The sequence below is a fragment of the Rhinolophus sinicus genome, chromosome 17 (assembly GCF_057876585.1).
Source record: "Rhinolophus sinicus isolate RSI-liver-muscle chromosome 17, RSI-T2T, whole genome shotgun sequence".
NCBI lineage: Eukaryota > Metazoa > Chordata > Mammalia > Chiroptera > Rhinolophidae > Rhinolophus > Rhinolophus sinicus.
Window position 1 is genome coordinate 124,132,263 of NC_142517.1, and position 21,521 is coordinate 124,153,783.

General features: G+C 43.4%; 1 protein-coding gene and 1 long non-coding RNA gene across 4 annotated transcripts in view; one reads left to right on the forward strand and one right to left on the reverse strand.

Moving 5' to 3' along the window:
- Positions 1-2,796: 2,796 nt before the first annotated feature.
- On the reverse strand, positions 2,797-5,745 carry LOC109456149 (uncharacterized). 2 transcript variants are annotated; one of them, XR_012497376.1, is made up of 3 exons: positions 5,629-5,745; positions 4,194-4,278; positions 2,797-2,922 (listed from the first exon to the last, which is right to left on the reverse strand). It is a non-coding gene; the product is annotated as an uncharacterized LOC109456149 (long non-coding RNA). The 2 variants fall into 2 exon arrangements; XR_002138817.2 differs by lacking the exon at positions 5,629-5,745 and adding an exon at positions 5,248-5,348.
- A 1,680-nt stretch (positions 5,746-7,425) lies between these two features.
- CCDC93 (CCC complex scaffolding subunit CCDC93) overlaps positions 7,426-21,521 on the forward strand; it is an 82,677-nt gene continuing 68,581 nt past the window's right edge. The window contains exons 1-4 of one of the 2 annotated variants that reach the window (XM_019748226.3): positions 7,426-7,636; positions 11,754-11,867; positions 13,335-13,429; positions 20,181-20,292. In XM_019748226.3, the coding sequence (XP_019603785.3) occupies positions 7,595-7,636; positions 11,754-11,867; positions 13,335-13,429; positions 20,181-20,292 (363 nt within the window). In that variant the 5' untranslated portion in view covers positions 7,426-7,594. Of the gene's footprint in view, positions 7,637-11,753; positions 11,868-13,334; positions 13,430-20,180; positions 20,293-21,521 lie in introns of those variants that run through there. The other variant, XM_088794433.1, reaches the window with a different exon arrangement.

The following is a 21,521-nucleotide window of genomic DNA, read 5'->3' on the forward strand; positions in this document are numbered from 1 at the left end:
GTGGAGTATGTCAGACAAAGAAAGACAGATACAATGTGATTTCACTTATATGTGGAATCTAAAGAATAAAATAAACAAATAAACAGAAATAAATTCATAGATATAGAGAAGATTTTGATGATTGCCAGATGGGAGCGGGGTTGAAAGTGAGTAGAAAAGGGGAAGGAATTAAGAAGTATAAATTGGTTGTTTCACAGTAGTTATGGGGATGTAGGGTATAGCATAAGGAATATAGTCAATAATATTGTAATACTATGTATGGTGTCACATGGGTACTAGAATTATTAGGGTGATAGATTGGAGGTGGTTGGGGAACAGGATGAAAAAGGTGGATTCAGAAGTACAAATTGGTAGTTACAAAATAGTCATGGGGATGTAAAGTAAATCACAGGAAATATAGTCAACAATATGGTAATAACTATGTGTAATGCCAGGTGGGTACTAGACTAGTCAGGGGGATCACTTCTTAAATGATATAAATGTCTAACCACTATGCTGTACACCTGAAATCAATATAAAATAATATTGAATGTCAAAATAAATAAAGTGTAAAAAAATTCATTCAAACATAAATAAAATAAATGTCACAGTGTAAGTAAAATAAAAATTCAACTTTATGTTTTTCATATTTATCCATATTTAAACATGTAACTATTGTTCACATTCATCACTGTGTACTAATCCACTGTATGAAGATATCAGAAATTTTATATTTATTTTTTGATGAATATTTAGGTCCTATTTAGTATTTTTCTCCCTCAAACAATGCTTGCCCTGCGAAGTCTCATGCACACCTCCTTTTCCACATGTGCACTTCTTGAGAAGAGACCATCTGTCCTTCCATTCTGGAAAATGAGGAATAACCTCCCAGCAGTTCTCTCAACTGAGGTTTTTGCTGGCCCATCACGTCCTCCACTGGCAACATGTTGCTACACCAAGCACTGCATTCAGTCCTCTGCCCATACAACCTGAAAACAGAAGTGAGTCATCTTCCAAGTTGATTCCACATTGTAATGAATCTACTTCTGAAGATCCTGAACCGCAGCAAGATGATTTTTTTCTCTCTACTAATGATTTATTTTTCTCTTACTTTTAACGTTCTTAAGGGATGATACAATGGTTCAAATAGAAGCTCTTAGTATTATAATTTTTATGATGTTTTATAATTTTAGATTATTTAGATGTTAATCTTTTAAATTAATGACTTCCATGTTATTCTTTTGTAGCTAGAGTAATTAGAGTATTTTTGGTAATTAGAGTATTTTTGTTGTTGTTAACATGTCCCATAAAATAATCCAGAAACACGATAGTTATTTTTCTCTTTACCAAGAAATGTGACCAAGAAATGTGAAGGGTCTTAGGATAACATTTTAGAAATCTGCAATATGTGTGCGAACTTTATTAGTAAATTATTGTCATCTTATTTGATTTCAAGATAATAGGGGTACAATGTGTCTTTATTTAAGAAGTCTCTCCTATTTTTCCCTCCTTTCTCCCGCCTCCCCCCCTACTCCAGTTCAAGCCGTTGTTTCTCAGTCTAGTTGTGTAGGACACAGCTTCCTGGCCCACACTGGTATTATGAGCCTTGAGCTCCCCTGGGCTGAGGCAGTCAGTCGCCAGTTGTTGGTCGGTAGCTCTTGCTGGCAGCCGGCTGCTCATGATGGCTGCCAGCCGCTCACGGTGGCTTCTGGCCCCTCACGGCAGCACACAGCAGCCTGCAGCAGCTCATGCCAACAGCTGGCTGTTCACGGCAGCCCAGCTCCAGGGAGAGCTTTCGTTCACAATCTTAGCTGTAGAAGGCGCAGCTCACTGGCCTATGTGGGAATTGAACCAGCAACCTTAGCATTAGGAGCATGGCCCTCCAACCACCTGAGCACCAGGTCGGCCCCAAGAAGTCTCTACTATTGATCAAGAAAAATATCATTTTTTCAGTGTCTCTTTCACAGTAATTTTTGGATTTTCTCTCACTTAGTTTCATGTGGACACTTGCTGAAACTGTAAATCCTAGAATAATGTTATATAAATGTAGGTTATTTTGAAATGCATTTCCTGAGCCATTGTTTCCTTTCCTTCTGTTTCCAGACAATGTAAGGCCTGGATTCTGGTTTTGCTATTTACAAAGTTCCCATCACATGAGTGGCAGTAGGAGTTTTACATGAGCTATCTTGTCACTGCAGACATTTGAACCTCAAAGTCCATTTCTACAGACCAAGGGGCTGAACTGACTCCAGTAACAGGACTAACATGCTTACCAAATAATTTTTCTTTAAGCTGTCTGTTCGCTCTCACTGCGCTTAGATGAAATCCAAATCTCTTCTGGTGGTCTCCAAGGTCTTGCCTGCGCCCGCCCGCCCCACTGCCCTCCAGTCCCCAGGCCCACCCAGCTCCTCTTGCTCTGCCTACACAGGTCCCTCAGCCTGAACCGCTTCTCCCTACGCTTTGTCTCCTGCTTACTCAACCCCAGATCTTAAATGTTATGTCCTTGGAGAACTCTCACTGACTTCCCACTCAAAATCATTCTTCCTCTCTTCTTTCTCATACAACCTTTCACCTTGCCATTAATGGCACTATTTCAACACACAATCATACAGTTGTTGATGTGATTATTTGTTGATTGTGCACATGCGTGCCACATCTCCATTTTGTTCCTTTTCTTTATCCAGTGATTTTTGGGCAGAGGATTGGGGGTGCTTCAGGTATTTGGAGAGACAATTCTTTCCTGTGTGGTATATTAGTCAGGTTATGCCATGATGTCAATGCTTCGCAGACAACCTCACAATCTTAGTGCTCACAACAAACACTAATATCCCACTTGTAGGTCTGGCTCAGCTGGGTTTGGTTAGGTTCGGATCTTCCATCTGCTGCTTTTTCTCTCACGTCTGATTCTCATTCAAGGGCCCAAGGGAGGCCCTTGGGTGTGTTCTTGTGATGGATGGAAGGAGCATAAGAGAGTGAAAAAAAAAGAAAAGGACACGTTCTTAACACCTCCGTCCAGAACTGGCACAATCTCCCAATCTTCCCACATTCCTCTGGCCAAAGCAATTCTCGTGACTCAGTCAACGCAGGATAGTTGACATTCATAATAGCAGGGCACTAAATGTTGGTCATACCTCTCAGTCACTGTGAAAACTCCAAATGCTCCTCAGGGGCTGAATCACTCCCCCCACCCGCAATGAGAACCCTTCTCAGTGCCTGGTACAGTGGGCACTCAATAGATATTTGCTGAAAAATTAACTTTGCCATATTACCCTTCAGAACTCTTGTAAAAACTTACTCAGTGACCAGGGAGTGCTGTGGCATTAGTTTAATGTTCTTAAAACTTTACAACTTCAATGCAAAAAAAGGTATCTAATTTTAGCTTTTAAATATGAGGCTGAGAATATCTATTTTTTTTATATTTAGTGATAATTTATCTTAGGAATTCTCTAGTCAAGTCTTTTGCTCATATTTCTATTAAAATTTTCTTCCTCATCTGTAATAACTCTTGTCACAGGTAATGAATAATTTTTTTCCAGTTTGCTTTTTAAATGTTTTAATGATTTTCTTGATAGACAGACATTGCTAATATTTGGGTAGCCTTGTCTCTCATCCTTTTCTTTAATGGTCTGCTGCAGTGAGTATTTTTACTGGCCACATAGTATTGTACCAAATGGACATACTATAACGTACTTAAGCATTTCCTTTTTGTGGGCGATTTACATGGTTTCCAGGTTTTTCTCTCATAAATAACATTGTGATGAAGATCTGAAGTGCTAAAAGTGGAATTATCATATCCAAGGATATTTTTTTAAGTTCTGATACGTTTGCCAAATCACTATCGAGACTGTACTCTCCAGGCCCCACAACGCAGATTCCCCCGCCGGGGTCCACACCGCACACCCTCATACCCTAGGCACTCACACTGCAGTCCAGCCGCAGAAGCCCTTTCTGGCAGCAAGCAAGGTGAGGGAGGTCGGGGGGGGGGGGGGGGGGAGGTCTGGAAAGGCAGAGGAAAGCTGTGCAGAGCACCCCAGATGCTCTGGAGTGCTCTTCCCTGAGATCTTCCCACGGCATCTTCTTGGGATTTACGTTTCCCCCCAAATGGCACCCGAGAGCCCTTCATCTAAAAGAGCCTCTGACACCTGCTGTTCCCTATCACATTATATTGGCTCGGTTTGTTTTCCTGAAGAACATTTATTTCTACTCCATATTACCTTTTACTTCACACGTTTCATTTCTGTCAGTAATGATCTTGTCTGGTGTGCTGATCGCAGTATCTCCAGCACCAGGAACTTTTCTCTGGCACAAAGAAGAGTGGTTCTCAAACTGGGCGACCACTGGGAGCACCTGTGACTTTTTAAAACTTCACTCCCCCCACCAATAAGAACTGTTTAATTATTAAATCACTTTACCAATAAAATTTTAGATACCCTTTTCTATGGGAAATACAGAATATAGCAGATATTCTCAAGCATGTTTATTCATTGCTGTGTAGTTGGGACTTTGTCAAATCCTTTCTAACGTAGCTAATAAAGTGTGGTTGTGAAAATTATGGAAATTGTTGGAATTCTTTAACAAAACTACCATTTGTCTGGGAAAATGTACTGGAAGAACCCATTCAAATGCGTGTGTGTGTGTGTGTGTGTGTGTGTGTGTGTGTGTATGCTGGGTTGTGTCCAGAAGCAGAGGGGGGTATATGTTTGCTTACACCTGTGCCTCCATTTTTTACCATAGAAATGTGACATGCTAAATATAGGATGCTGTGCTATAAAATTCTACCGTTTGAACATATGTTGGCATACAAGTAAGAATTTTCAGGAAGAATGTATTTAACTTAAGAATTCTTAGTTTGTTTATGGATCTTAAATTTTGTGTGCCACGGTGATTTATAAAGAAACACAATGAGGTCACTGTTAATTCCTGTGTTGCCCAGGGTACATATCCCTGGATTGGTCTATATATAAACAATATATATTGTTTTATGTATAAAATAATATACTCCAAGGAAAAATCAATATTTTTGTTTTCCCCCAAACTAATTAAATCAGAATTTCTGGGGGTGGAACTCAGTCAGGCATTGGTAGCTTGTAAAACTCCCCGGGTGATTCCAACATGCAGCCAAGTTTGAAAGCCAATGACACAGAAGGAGCTCAGAATATTTGTTGGATGGATGGATGGATAGATGAAATGGATGGATGGATGATGGATGAATAAAAAGGACACTGTAAATAAGAAATTTGGGGCTCTGCTCCCAGCACTGCCACTAACATGATATGTGACCTAAACCACGTCACTCTACTTTTCTTAATGCCCATAGTTGCATTAGGTGCCTTCTAGTGTCGCTTCCTGCTTCAAGACTTCACAATTCCTCTTCTTAGTCACAGCAAGAGCCCAGAGTGGAAGGGCTGGGAGAAATAGGAGGAGAATGATTGAAGCTTTATAGCAAACCTCATCCAGGACCAAGGTGATCCTAACAGGAAGCTGTTTACTACGGCACCCTTTTAGCCAAGAAAGTATCTGTGAGGTTCCTAAGAATCTTGCACTTAGAAGAACATCACATACCTCTGTACTGGATGTGCAGAGGAGGGGCAGAATGATCCCTAATCTCCAAATATCATACTAGGGAGACAAAAATGTGTGTACAGATACCCTGAGCCAGGGGAGAAGGAGAGAGATGCATTTATCTGAGAGTCCTCACAAACTTCCTTCTCTGACATTGTCTCTTCAAGGTCTTCTCCCAGGCTGTGCAGTCTTCCTCTCTTAAACATGGGCTGCTCAAGCATTTTTGACTGCTGCCATGGCTGTTTTGCTGGGATCTTTAAAACAAGAAAAGCATGTTGTCAACTCAACTCTGCTACTGTCACCCTACACAGACAGTTAAAATAGGACAGTCTCTTACTGGGAGAGATAGATGCTCATGTTTATTTAAAACATTGCAAAGGCATTTACAAGAGGGGCTCCTGTGTAGCCTACCTGAGTCCTATAATTCTCCAGGCCCTATTCCCTGGGCTACTTTATATACAGCTATTTAGGCTTGCCTGCTATGTGAGATTTTGCTACCTGTCCCTAAGCATCAATAGCTGTCTGGTCACCCAACAGTGGCTACACATTATCATCTTCCATCCCCCCTCATCCATACCCTCTCGTGGGAGGACAATTTTAAGATTACAAAAATAACACATTTGGGGAGTTAATAGAGCGGACACCTTAGAAATGGAGTCTTATTGGCTTCACATTGGCTGAGAGCAAGATGTCACAACTTATACTTCATCAGTTTGTAACACACATAAAACTAATCTAAGAGTTCCCATCTCAATACCTTAATTTGCATATTCAAATGTTTCCAATTATTGGAGACTGGGGGTAGTGGCACAGTTTTGTTAGCAATATTTGCTACCTACATTTAAGAAGGAAATGGACTTTCATAAGGCTCTTCCAACCACTTGTGTATTGTGGTTCCAGAAATAAACTCCAGGAATACAAAAGTCATGAAGAATTCTTCAAGGACAAACATTTACTGAATACCCACTTTTTAAGATGCTAGGGATGCAGAGAGGATGCCCCCCCCACACACACACACAACCTCTTTGATCTCAGGGAGCTCATGGCCTCACACTCCTGCCCGTCCCCAAACATACACAAGAGAGAGGGAAGGATCTCTTCTACAGCAAAAGTTTTCCTGTAATTTCTTTCTTCATCACTTAAAAAAAAAAAAATGCTGGAGAAGCCATTATGGAACGGGTGCGGTGGCTTGTGGCCTGGGAAACAACTCTTTTTTATAGCTGCCATCGTCTGGGACAGACAAAGGGTTCATCGTGTTAAGTGCGGTGGCAGCTAAAATGACCTCAACACTGGCCTCTCATTCGCAGAGAAGATCTCTCCTTAAGATCAGAATGGGGATGTTGGGGATGGGTAGATGAACATCATCTCAGGAAAGTTTTCCTGGGGGAACAAGGTGCACTGCCTCAGCCAGGAGGGAGGCAGAAGGCGTGAAGAATCCTTTTTCTCGGGCTCGCTTCCCTGGTCGGTGTATTGAGTTTTCCCAAGTGAGCGTTAATCAGGGGACACCTCGATTCCGAGGCAGAACTGGGCCCAGCTCTGGAATCCCCAAACTCATCAGTGCTCGGAATCTGACCCGGGAGCGAGGAGGCTTCCGAAGTCCGGCTCGCTTCTGCACCCACTGGGACTGAACCCACTTGGGACATCTGAAGCCCGTGAGAAGCAAAGAGGAGACCCAGAATACAAAATTTCCCCAAGATACGGAAATAGTCTTTTATAAAGCCCCTCGGAGGAAAATGCAGAGCTCCGGCGTGAAGCTCACGCACAATGCCAGCCCCCAATGCGCGGCGGGACTGCAGTTCCACGGCCCCAGCCAGTACCAACCAACTCAGCCCTGGCAGCCCTTGCGCAGGCGCAGTGGCGCCGCGTTCCCGCCCCAGCGCGCATGCTCCGCGGGTCGGTGGCGCCCCGGACGGGTGGCGGAGGCTGCGGCGGCGGCGACCGCGGAGGAAGTTGCCTCTTTGCACTCCACCCCGGTAGCAGCTTCGCAGCCCGGGCAGCTTCCTCCCGGCGCTCCGGGGAGTTCGCTGCCGCCGCACGTCAATCCAACCGGATCATGGGGTTGCCAAAGGGGCCGGAGAGCCAGGGTCTCCCCGAGGTAAGGACCCCCCCACACACATGTCGGGTTCCTGAGAGAGGGCCGAGCCCGTGGGGCGGCGGGCACGCTTGGGCGCCCCGCCCCCTTCCTCAGGTGTGTGCATGGCTGGGAGCACCGACCCTATCCGCTGGGGCTGAGCAGGTCCCCTGCAAGGTCGTGGGCGGGGACTAACTTGAGCTGCTCCCGGGTCTCCTGGGACTGAGGTGGCCTTCTCAGCCCAGTAAGTGCCCCCAGCGCAACCCCAGGCTCCGCGGGGCCGTGGGTCCGGGATCTCACCTCTCCCGCTCTCCTGGGCAGTTTTCCCGGGTTCGGGCGCCGCTGAGCTCGCCCGGAGGGCCGGGTCTGCTGCGCCCATGAGTCACGAGACTGGCGCTGGGAAGGTCCGGACTCGGGTTGTGCAAAGGGCGGTGACCCTGTGGCTCCTGCCGCCGCCTAGCGGGGCCCTGGTGGTCGCGGCGTCCAGCCCCACAGACCTAAGTGTCTAAAGGGAACGCCCCCCTACAGTTTCCCCCCACGCCCGACCTGGGCGGCAGGAAGACGCTTGGGGGCCCGTACCGCCACTAGGTTGTGTCCGGCTGGGTCAGCGCACAGCGTTGTCTACTGGTGCTGTGTGGCGGGGACCCAGCGCCGCGCGGACACGTTGCTGCTTCTCCAGAACATAGCGGGTGCTTTTCCTTCCAGAGGTGTTTGTTATTAAGTGCTCACTCACTCGATCGTAAGGAATTGGATAATCAGTGGTTTCGGATTTCCACATTGGCTGGGATAAAAGGAAAGTGCATTTCCTTTGGACTGCAATATCCCTTAGCTAGGTGGTTTGCATCTGCCTTCTTTTCCAGGTGATTTACTCAAAAGCTAGTCTAGTTTACTAGATTCTTGAAAGAAATGAAATGCACACTGCACCTCTATCTCCCTCCCAAAGTTCTGAAGCAGGTATTTGACAGGGGAACTGATTTCTGGACATGGTGAGTGGCCACTTTACACTGAACTGCCTGTGGCCAATCTTGCTTCTCTGCCCTTCCTCCTCCCTTCCCGCCCCCAATTCTTTCATCCCACAAGTACCCACTAATTGAGAGATCATTGTTCAATGCATAAAAGCTGGAGATATAGGATGGAATGACAGACTTACCTGTCGGTCTATGCTCCCAGAATGTAAGTCAGTTTTATTGTTATCTTAAAAAAAAGCCTAACAGTGTAATGTTGTCAGAACTCTTGTATTAGGTAAAACGTTACGTACAAGTTGCTTTCATGGGACCAGGAATTATGAAGACTGGCATACTTGATTTGATAATTCTTTCTGCCACTTCTTTATTCTAATGCCCTCATCAAGTTTTTGCCTGATCTTTTGCTGTAGACTCCTGTCTAGTCTCCCTGGTTCTGTAATACCTTAAATCCCTCCAATTCAATGTCCCACTACCAAAAGGGATCTTTTTAAAATGAAAAGCAACCTGCTCCTGTGTGTCCTTTGTTTAAACCTTCTCTCACTGCTAAGAAGCTGGGTCTTATTTGTCATTTTTCCAAGAGCCTAAGACAGTTCTTGGCAGTTAGGAGGCAAACAGGGTGAATGTATAATCAAATTATTATTACTTAGTTCAAAGACCAGTACATACAGTCTGTGTCATTAGGCTGTTACTAGGCTTATTCATTCATTAACTTCATTTTTTTAAACCCTTACAGTGTTCATGTGAAAGACAGAAAGATATCTCAACTTCGCCCTGCCTTCCAGTTTATATGAACTACAGTACAATGCAATTGAAAATGTAGTGTGCCTGGTTTGGAGCTCACAATTATTCATCTTTATCAGAGCTTTAGTTTAGTTTTAGTTTTTGTTTTTTTAACAATTGATGTGTTAACCAGCTTTATGGCTTGAAGAGAGGCATTCCTTCTTGCATGCCCGTTTCCATTTTTTTCAGTGTTAATCTGTGAAGTGAATTTGGAGTCTTATTAACGTTATCCATTCAGTATCTTGCGCCAAAAAGTTATTTCACAAGTTATATTGCAAAAGTACACTTCTCCATTCTGAGGGTGAGTGGTTGAGAAGCATGGGCCATTCATCTGCCATGGGTGCTCCTTTGGTAGAAGCTGAGGCAGGGTTGATCCTTCCATGATGTCTTGTCCCCTTTTTAGAAGTGTTTCCATGATAAATGATGATTGAACAAATGAAGTCTTCCTGTTTTACATCGCGGGGGTTTTAAGAAAATACTATCGTCACTTTTTTTTCCTACTCTCTCTTTGTGAACCATTAACGGCTCTTTACCTTCTCTTTTGTTTCTCCACTTGTACATATTTTTCACCTATCGCAGATCTTTTGCCAAGAAAGAAAAGGTGTGAATAATTAATATTACCTTGTTTTGCATGTCCACTAATAACTAGTGAATGCTACCCTTCAGAATCTTTGATAACCTGGGCCAGGGTCATTTGAGAGAGAAGTTAAATGAGTTGGAGCCTGGTTGTCACCTCCACCCCCCACCCTCCCATTGCAAAGGATTAACAGTAACTTTAATAATTCCTTGTTTTACTACATGTGAATATGCACTGGCAGTTTGTACTTCAAAATAAACTGGAATTTCCATTATTGGTGTCATGACTATGAAAACATTTTGTTAACACATGACTGGCTTAGCTCGTGCACTTTATGTAATGATTAAGCATGTCATTCCCTATTTAATAAGTGTGTCCTCGAAGCCTAATGCTGTTCCAGAACAGGGAAGTAAACATAAGTGAATAATAGATGGGTCCTCTCCTGAACCAGCTAATATAATAGTCCATTTGGAAAGACAGAAATGTGCATTAACACCAGACATGTCACTCAGAAGAGGTTGTTACTTATTGTATGGATGACATGGACTATAAATAAAATAGAAATGCAGAGGAATGACTGTTTCAGGCTGTATTTGTCAGGTTTGGCATCAAATAGCTAGAATTTGAAGATGGTTCTTGGTGGTCAGAGAATATCAGGAGAAGAGGGGTGGTGTGAACAGTGTTTTCCAGGTTGGCCATAGCCATGTCTGGATTGTTTTGGGGGGGAGGTGAAAGATGAAGCTGAAAAGATAGGTTGTAGCCAAAGAAAGATCTAGATGCCAAACTAAGACATTTGGAGTTTATTTTATAGACAGTGTGTGCTGCATTAATGATGAGAGCCAGGAGGTAAGCTAAAGAGGTAATGCTATGAAAGCTGTGATTTAGGAAGGAATGAGCAAGACAAATTACCAGAGTAGAAAGATTGAGAGGCAGTTGCAATAATCCAGGCGTGCAATATAAATAAAAGGGAAGGGATGATAAATGTGGGATGCTTAGTAAAGGAAGAGTTAACACGCATTGTTGAGTAGGGAACAGTCAGAAGTGGGTACGAAGCTTTGAACCAGGATTCCTTGGCGGAGTTTTCTAGAAAGAGGTGGTTTTTTATTTTCTGCAATGATGCAAGAGAGGAAAGGCACAATTCATGAAAGTAAATGGAGGCAAAAGTACTAGAATATTTAGTTTGTTTATTTGACTGGTAAACAAACCCTTGAGAGTGAAAGTAGGACATAAATTTAAAATTTTAAATCAAATCCCTGTTTAAATGTATTAGGTGAATTTGTTATTTTTAAGGCAATCCTGTTACATGGCAGTAATTACCCTTTAATATTTCTGAGTTGAAAGCCTGCCTTATATTTGCTCTAAATATAAAAAAGAGAAGTATAAAGAGGTGTATATATTTGAATTCTTTGTTCATGCCCCTCTTGAAAAATAACTTGGACCAAAATGAGTATAAAGTTTTTTAAAAAGTCCACCGTGTTCCTATCTGTAAGGAATTTATAATCTAGTCGGAGAAGCCTGTCAAGTAAACCACATCTTTAAAGAACAGAGAGGTAATGTGCCATAATCTTCCTTTCCCTGGATTCCTTCAGCATCTGGTAAATAGCCTATATTAGCTGTGAGGGTCTTCTCCCCCGACCAGTGACAATTAACAGCTTGCTGAGGACTGTGGAGTCTGTTCTGGACAACTCTGTGTTCTCGTGCTCCTGCGTGACTGCAGTGATACAACCAATGTCACCCGGCAGTGTGGTGGCATCAGGAGATACACCTGGTGTTCCTTTATTCAAAGTAGCTTTTACCAGCCTTTTACCTTTTGTTTTAGGTAGAAACAAGAGAGGATGAAGAACAAAATGTCAAGTTGACTGAAATTCTGGAGCTCTTGGTTGCAGCTGGGTATTTCAGGGCAAGAATTAAAGGCTTGTCGCCTTTTGATAAGGTAAGGAAATCTTTCTGACCATTAAGCTATTTTTTGTCAGGATGTCGTGGTTAACCATGGAAAGGAGAGATTGTGTTTTTACTTTCTCCATGTCTATATTTCCATTTCTTCCTGATTCAGATTCATTATGGAAGTGTTCAAATTTCAAATTTCCTATTAAATGAAGATAATAATATAGCAGTAGATACACCTTGAGTTCCTTTTCTGTGCACGAAGCTTTGGGAGATGCAAATAAGCAAAAGAAATCATTCTACCTTTTGAGGAACTTAAGTTTGGTTGGGGAGATAAAGCGTATGTAAGATAAAATAATCTGAGTCAGTAAGGAGTGTGCTCACAGACAATTGCCAGACTTCCTGTGGATGGTAAATGCTTGGTTTGGAGGAGGGAGAAGTCACTATGGGATGAAGTTTAATTCAGCAGAACCTTGAACAATCATTATGCACAAAGCATAATAGTAGGTGTTGAGGGCACAGAGATAAGACAAAAGCCCTGTACTCAAAGATTCCCAACCTTTGTAGCAGAGGGAAGAGAGACAAGTAAACCAAAACTCATAGAATAAATGGCGTGATGCAGTAAGTACTGCAGTGAACTGTGCACAGAAACGAAGCGTCCAGATCAGAAAGTGCAGTCCGGGAAAGCTTCCTGGTGGGTGAAAGTGTGGAGCGCTCCAGTGGGCCACAGCCCCGGCTGCACATAACAGAATCACTGGTTTCTTTTAGAATACAGATGTCTAGGCCTTACCCACTGAAATTCTGGTCAGTTAGGTCGGGGCTGGGGCCTGGAATTTGGATGTTATTAGGCACAGCCAGAGAAGTAGGATTCACAGTTGTTGTTTTTTTTTTTTACCATCCAGCTGTGTCCGAAAAGGATCTTGTTTTAAAAATGGATTTTTAGCCCTAGTTTCATTTGCATCTCAGAGAAATCCTGTGAGGAAAGTAGAACAGGGATTCCCATCTCCTTTAGGAAGATGAAAAAAATAAGATTTATGGAAATGAAGTAATGAGCCGCAAAACGTCAGCCTTGCTGCTCACATGTCTGGTCTATAAAACACATAATTCCTCTGGAATCTGGTACTTGCCTGAAACTGGGTGAAGATTTCTCTTGGCTGAGAATGAATGTTTGTCCCCTTCAGTATAAAGAGAATCTGCATGCTGTGTTCACTTAGTAATAAAAGTCAGTTTCTCAGTTACACTAGCCAGATTTCAAGTGCTCAGTAACCACACGTGGCTGGCAGCCACTGTATTGGTCAGTGCAGTTTCAGAGCTTATCCATCACTGCAGACAGTTTTATTCAACAGTGCTACTGGGGTGATTTGCAGCTGATGGATTCAGGACATATAAACTCTGTAAAGGTAGACTCTAGTATGTTCACCGAGTCTATAAAAAGTATTTCTGTTTTTCCTACCTTCCACTTCTTCCCCTCTCTGCAGACTAGAAAGAGGAAACTTATTTTCTTTGTGTCTTGCAGGTGGTAGGAGGAATGACGTGGTGCATTACCACCTGCAACTTTGATGTAGATGTTGATTTGCTCTTTCAAGAAAACTCTACGATAGGTCAAAAAATGTAAGTTGGTAGGGTTTGCCATGGAAGAGCCTAAAAGGGGAGAAGGGGGTAACTTTTGTGCCAGAGGTTGTGTTAGACACTTTACATAATTTAATTTTCATTACAACAGGTATTATCACAATTTTATAGGTTATAAAACTGAGGCTGAAAGAAGCCAAAGCCACACTGGTAGCTTTGATGTAAGAGGCATTTAATGTTCAGGCTATTTCTAACACTTCTTTTTTAAAAAAATTTTTTTCCAGTTTTATTGAGACAATTGATACATAACTTTGTATTAGTTTAAGGTGTACAACATAATGATTTGCTATATGTATGTGTTATGCAATGATTACCACAGAAAGTTTAGTTAGCATCCATCACCTCATGGGTCCAAATTTTTTTTTCTTACAAGAACTTTTAAGATCTACTCTCTCACTAACTTCCAAATATACAATACAGTATTGTTACAGTCACATTATATCCCTAGGACTTATTCATATTATACCTGGAAGTTTGTACCTTTGGACCACCTTTACCTATTTTGCCCACCCCTCCCATTCCTCCCCCCCCCCCCCCCCCCGGCAGCCACCAATCTGTTCTCTGTTTCTATGAATTTAGTTAAATGAAATCATACAGTATTTGTCTTTCTCTGTCTGACTAATGTCACTTAGCACATGCCCTCAAGGTCCATCCATGTTGTTGCAAATAGCAGGATTTCCTTCTTTTTAATAATATTCCGTCGTATACTGTATGTATGTTATGTTTTCTTTATCTGTTCATCTGTTGATGGACACTTAGGTTGTTGTTTCCATATCTTGGCTATTGTAAATGATGCTGCAATGAGTATGGGGGTGCAGGTGTCTCTTTAAGGTAGTGATTCTGTTTTCTTCTGTATTCCCAGAAGTGGGATTGTTGGATCATATGGTAGTTCTATTTTTTAATTTTTTGAGGAAATTCCATACCGTTTTCCATATTGGCTGCAATAATTTACATTCCCACCAACAGTACACAGGGGTCCCCCTTTCTCCATATCCTTGCCAACGCTTGTTATTTCTTGTCTTGTTGATGACAGCCATTCTAACGGGTGTGAGGTGATAACTCATTGTGGTTTTGATTTGCATTTCCCTGATGAGCACCTCTAATGTTTTTTCTCAAAGTGACTGCGTAGTGTATCTGTTTCTAATGGCAGCTAATGTGAATGGAAGTAGACGAGGGTGAGGAAAGGAGAATCTTTTCCTCCCTGTTGCCTCTGTGTAAGACAGAGCCCTACTGTGCTTGTCATCAAGAGACGGCAGCATGGGCTCCTTGCTAGAGATTTTTACCTGAAGGCACCCTGCCCAGTCTTCCATAGCTTACCAGGGGCGTGGGGATTTTATTACATCATTTGGGATCCCAAGTTCGGCTCCCAGCCTTGCCACTGGGCAGCGGTGTAACCTTGGGCAAGCCTCGGTTCCTTTATCTGTAAGAAGGATTTGTGTTCTCAGATCTGTATGATTCTGTGACTGACTTATTTTTTTGAAGCCTTACTCTCTCCCAAGAAAAAACACTTCTAAATGGCTTAAAGATGGTTTATAAATACGCATATATATGAAGCAGTAACCACAGAAAGGTGACGCAAAGGCAAAGCAAAGCAAAAGGAAAAAGCAATAGAGACAGAAGGCAAAGTTGGGGATAAGGCTGCCACACTTGTGATGGGCCACAAAATGCTTCGTATCCCTAAGGGTGGGCCACACATTTGGCTCTGAGCTTTCTGGCAGCCACAAAAAGAGAAAAATGTGATAAATGACCCAATTCACAGTTTCTATATGTTAGAAGAAAAATCAGTCCCTCCGAATCACCAAAATTTTGCATACTAAGACCAAAGGACATCTCTGGGCTCCTCACTGAAGAGGATGTATTGTTTAACACAATGACATGCTCATCAGTGCCCAGCCATGGATAGCGGGGCTCCACATCTGAACACCTGTTGTTCTGGGGCTGCAGCCTCACGTCCTGTGACCTGTGGTGAAAAGTCCTCCATGGCAGGCACTGCAGTGGAGCCCAGGTGTGTGTGTGGCTCTGCTCTCTGCCGGTAGAGCTAAATCCAGAGGTAGATTTCTATTCTTATTTTGTTTGTTTTTATTATGTTGGTGTTATATCCATGAAGTTAAAGAAAAAGTTCACATACTACCAAAGGGAACAAAATATACAGCTCATATTTCTCCTCCCCATTCCACACCCCAGTTTTATTCCCTGGAAAGAATCATCTTCGACTGTTTAGGTTTCAGTTTCTTCAGAGTTGTCATTTCTCCATTTCCAACTATGTATACATTCTGTTTCATTCACGTCCAATGAGAGGAAGCAATGAGCTCACCTGTTCTACTCACTAGATCACTTTCATCTTCCATCTTCCAGTTTTTTCATTATTGTCTGTTTTTCTGTGATCACTTGTATAATTTTAATCTACTTAAGTCTCTATTTCTTGACCCATTAAGATAAGATAGTTTCTCCTGGTTCCTAAGTACATAGGGTGAATGTTTTAGTATCTGTGTTTCCTTCTACCTTTCAGCTTCCATCTGCCGTTATACTTACTTTTAGAGTGTTGAGGGCATAATATGCATAGTCTGTTCTGTAATAGCAATTAGGTTGTGCTTTATCTAAAAGTAGATCTTAATACTGTTTACAGTAACTCATTGTGATGGGGTCAGAGAAAAGGAAATGTAGTCTTATGGACCATAATGGTGCTGTTTAAAGGAGAATATCACAATATCACAGCTAAAGGGAATCTCTTTTCACTTATTCATTGAGTCAACATGTATTTATTGAACCCCTACTATGGGTCAGGCATTGTTCTGGGTACTTGGGATACATTAAGGATTTCATGACAAATTGGATTAGGGATGTGAGTAAGAAGGAAGTCAAGGATGATTGTGAGATATTTGGCCTGAGCAGATATGGCCCCTGTGAGTCACTAAAAATCCGGTACACTACACATTTTCAATCAGCAGTTTGGAATCCGTGGATACAGAGGGCTGACTGTAGTTATAGGCCCCGAAGGGTTTGTGGATAAGGGGTTGAAGATGTATTACGTTCTCTGGTAAGTACTTGAGAAGCTTTTAAATGCAGAGCTGTGAACTATAATTGTGGGCAAAGCTGGGGCCAGGGGTTTGCATCACTAAAGACCCACCAGACTCCTAGCAGAACATCAGGCAGTTGGATCTTTATTATATGGAGGAGAAATGTCTTAGCTGCAGGGCACTGAATTGCCCAAACCTCTTTTCTGTTTGGTGTGAAATGTGTTCTGTGTTGGTGGTTTCTCCTCAGAAAGTTTCTGGTTAGGTGCAGTTCAGCCTAACAGGGCCTCGTGTTTGCCGTGCCGCGGTGGATCTCAGTGGATGTGACGGTGGCCGGAGCGCTGTCTGCAGAGCACGCGTGTCTATAGAGGGTGTGATTATCTCTCAGGCTGTCTTCTGTATGTGCCCAGTTGGGGCTTTGTTTTCCTTCTTGACCCTTCTTTTTGGAGGGCTCCGTGAGCTTCTACCCTGCATCCCAGCATATCTTAAAGCTCTGTTACCACAGAATCCTATGCTCAGAGATCCGTAAATGAGATTTTAGGCTTTTAACTGAGTTTATTTCAACAACACACATCTGCAAGTGTGTAGAGTACTTGCACATGCTTTGTATTATTTCACTTCACAACAGCCTTTGAGTAGGCAGGATGGGTTATCTCTCATTATGTGATGAAGTATTGGACCAGCGGGACCAGGTGACTTGCCAACATCCTAGAGGAGGTGATAGAACAGGAATTCAGACCCAGGTTTAATTCACTCTCTTTCAAACTATTTGACAGTGGAGGAGGAAGGAGTGCACTGAACATGCTTAAAAAATAAGAAATCAGTATAATGATAAGTGGGCATGTTACCTGCCTGGTGACTTCTGCAAGTTGTCATTTCCGAGTCAGAGGATGCACCCTGAGCGCCAGGGAGAAGCCATGTGGGGACTGGTGGGTTTCTGTGAGAAGTCTTCCTAACTTTTGCAGCTGCCACCTGCTGTCCTCACCCCCGCCACCCCCCAGCACTGTTAGTGCCTTCAGTGGCCTCCACGTGCTGCTGACTCTCCTGACTTGGCAGGCATTTCTGGGTTTAAGAGAGTTGTACACGCTGAGATGACCCGTAGCATCCGTCCCTCGGGCCATCCTTGCTGTAGGCAGTCTCGAAGGAGTGGCCAGGGTGAGCCTCGTCTGAAGATAGTCTGGTTGGTGTCGGGGGGCCAAATCTCAACTTGTGTTTTAAGATTTTTTTAAAGATAGGTATTAAAATACAGCTAGCATACAATATTATATTAATTTTAGATGTACACAATCGTTATTCAACATTTGTATACCTAACTAAATGTTGGATAGTTATTCAACATTTCTGAAATTATGTAAATGTCTAACCACTATGCTGTACACCTGAAATTAATATAAAATAATATTGAATGCAAACCTCGTTTTTAAAAAGCTACTGAGTGGTGGTGGTTGTAGGCAATGAGTAACCCTTTGCAAACGCCTAGCTCTGTAGCCACTAGAGGGGGCCTTCCTCCTACTGAACCAAAGCGTAACTTAGAGGGAAGGTGGCCCCGCACGTAAGTAATTATTAATAAGTCCTACGCTGAGCAAGGGCGCAGTCGGGTTTGGAATTAATCGTCTTCATTTGCTAAGCTTGGAGTTTGGGCCAGTTAGGCACCCGTCTCTTCCTCTCACAAATTTCACAGAAATTAAGAAACAAGGCACAGGAGTCTGATGGAGATGAAAATAAAAGGAAAGTTTATCAGAGAGTGAGAGAGCGACCTTTAGATATGTTGCCAAATGGTTTTGCTAATACTTCCCTTCCAGACTGTCCCATTTGGGCCCCAGGAAGAGCTGGACAACCACCGGCTTCCCCACTGGGTCAGGGCACACATCGCATGGCACAAAATATGCAGGTGACCTAGTCACAGGCTGCTTGGAACGGAGGGAGTGCTGGAGTGGCTGAGAGCCACATGATAGTTTTCTTCCCTCAGACCTTTTGGATAAATCACACCTCCGCTTCTTGTGGGGCTGAAAATGTTCTCCCATGTGCTTCCCTCCTGGGAGGTGGATGTTCCTACCATCTGTGAACGTGTGCAGTAGGGTATCAGTCTTCCCCCTTCATATTTTTTTCTCTTAATATATTGGACTTGACATTGACATTATGACCAGTGGAGCTGGGGTGCGACTCTTTCCCATCGCGGATAGCTGCTTTCTTTACGTAAATATGGTTTCATAGTGTGTTCTCCAGGGAACATTCACTGGGGAGCCAGTTAGCTTTTGTCCCTGGGTTACTTAGTTCCTACCAAGACTGAGGGGCTGAAACCTACTAAGGGGACACAGGTCCCAGTCCCGAGTTAGATGTTGGTCTTAAGGGTATCTGTCTCCTGGAAGGATTACGGAACTGCCGAAAGATAAAGATGTACGACATTTTTTTGAACGGGGAACACTGGGTAGACCCAAAGCTTACTGAATTTGCAGCGTCTAGTAAGACCCGGTGACCTCATTCACCAGGGCCTTCATCTATTAGCAAATAGTCCTGCACTTGTAAACAAGGCGACAGTAGCTGCTGTAACTGCCTGAGATGTTTTTAAGGGCCTTAGAGGGGATATAACCTAAACTACCTGTGCGGGCCGAGACAGAAGACCCCAATATCCGTATGGCCCAGAGGCCATGACTTACCATCATTTCTCAAGGTTCCCGGTCTGTGTGCCATGGCTTTGGGGTTTAGCAGAACCACTAAATAACCTACCTCTATTCTATCGTCTTGAATCTGATCCCATTAAGATACAAGAAACAGGAACCAGACTGTTGGCGATCAAATACCAGCTAATTAGAGAAGGAGGCTTAAATCTGTGGTAAAATGGACTTGCACACAAGTCCTATCACTTCTGCCATAAAACTGTCCCACCAGGTCCAGGGTGAGCCGAAAAACATCTCCTGTGGGGAGGGGGAGGGATACCTGCTGACTGAGATAGAATAATGCTCTGGGACCCCGGGGAGCCTGATTCCCCTCTCCTGCTCCCAGCCGGTTAGGAGAAGAGTGAGGCAAGGCATGGGAGCGAGAGCAGTGTCCCTCCTGAGAGACACAGACTTTCTCCTCTCTGGAAAAAAGAATGAGGACACATGGTTCCCCCAGATCTAGGATTCATTTTAGAGTGTCAAAAAAGTAAAGGCTATTTCTTATTTTAAAAATACTTTCCTACCAGAGTAGAGAACTCCCTCAAGTTTTTTGGGGAACTTGAGGCCCCAAGTTTTGTCTTAATATTCTGGGAACCTGGCACAAGGTCTGGTAATTATTTTTCGCCTGAATGATACTTAGAACAATTTTTTAATACGTAACCTAGTGGTTCTCAGACTTTTGGAAACAGTAGATCAGTGTAATGGACTGTAAGAATATGGGACACTAATAACTTTGTATTTTACCGTGTTAATATGTTAGAAAATAACTACTACCTCAAACATCACCATAATTTCTTAAAGAAACAGTATTTTAATATAAAAAATTGGGAAGAACACAGCCTTAGCATGAAGGATGAAGGCAGTTTTGTGGCCTTACACACACGTACGCGCGCGTCTAGATTATGCTTATTTTTCTAATTCTGTAGTCAGCCGTGAGAAACGTGGTCAGGGTCTGGCTTTAAGAAGCCCCGGATTTCTCTGGGATGCTGCCCAGACCTGAGAGATAACTTACTGGCCACTTACTGTGCTCTCACTCTTTGCTGGTTTTTTTTTTCCAAACAGAGCTCTATCAGAAAAAATCGTCTCGGTCCTGCCAAGGATGAAGTGTCCACACCAGCTGGAGCCTCACCAGATCCAGGGCATGGATTTTATTCACATATTTCCTGTTGTTCAGGTGAGAGCCTCTGTGTGGCGAAGATCGAATTCCTGTACCAGGTCTGGCCTGCACCCTGGATCTAACGGGTGTGCTGTGGGTTTGCTGGCAGCAGAACATGTTTTCTCGTGTCACCCCAAAAGGTCACCGGTACTTCACCTCCCTGAGTTTCACACTGTCACCTGGCCTTTAAATGTTCCCATTAGTTGCTTTTCTTTGCCCTTTTGGTAAAGATAGAACTCCACAGCCCCTCGTGCTCTGGTCCCTCCCACCTACCCAGCTTTGCTCCTTTCCTTTGTTCTTTCTGTTCTAGTTTCCCAGACTTTCAGATTTACTTATTGTATTATTACTCTTCCTCCTGTCACAGGGCCTTTTCCTCAGGCTGGGAAGCTCCTCCTGCTTAATTCACATTCATTCTTCAGGCCTCAGTTCCACTAAGACTCCTCAGGAAAGCGTCCCCTGCCCGCCTAATCTCAAACAGCTTCCTTTGCTATATCCATGCATTCGGCCGCCTTCCCTTTCTTCACAGGAATGCTCCTTACTGCAGTTTGTACCATGTATATTCGAGTGTGTGGTTCTTCCTCTGTCTCTCCCATGAGACTAAGCGTCCTCAGGGCAGGCACCATGGCTGTCTTGCTCACTCTTGTGTCCCCAACAGCTCATAAGATGTCTGGCCCTTTGTAGGCATTTAGTCCTTACTGGATGACTATGTCTGATGGGAGACTCCTCTCCTACCCGGCTTTTCCCCAAGGCTCCATGATGAAGTGCCTCGTGCGTACAGCTCCCTGTATTCTGTGCAGTTCTTGTGTGCCTCCACCCCAGGCACCCCGAAAAGAGGAGGAACAGAGGGACTCCGCTTTGTTGCCTGCTGTGTGAATAGTGGAATATGTTGCATCTAATCCTAATAGAGTCTTTGAATCATCTGTTATAATCCCAGTCTTAACATCTGAGGAAAATGAGACTCAGAGTCATTGATTTGCTTAAAGGCAGGGAGCTAGTGAGTGGAGAAGCAGAGATTTCAGTCTAAACTCCCTTTCTCCCAGCCCTGTCCTTTTCCCACTCCACCATTCATGCAGCCACCAAGGAGAAAGCTGTGCAGCCCTTGTCAGAATCTTTTAATTCTGTGTCAAGATCACATAGTGTAGGGGTTAAGACCATGGACTCTGGAGACTTCCTGGGTCCAAATCTTGGCTCTGCTGTGTGGCCTTGGGCAAATGGCTCACTCACCTGTTAACCAGAAATAATAATAG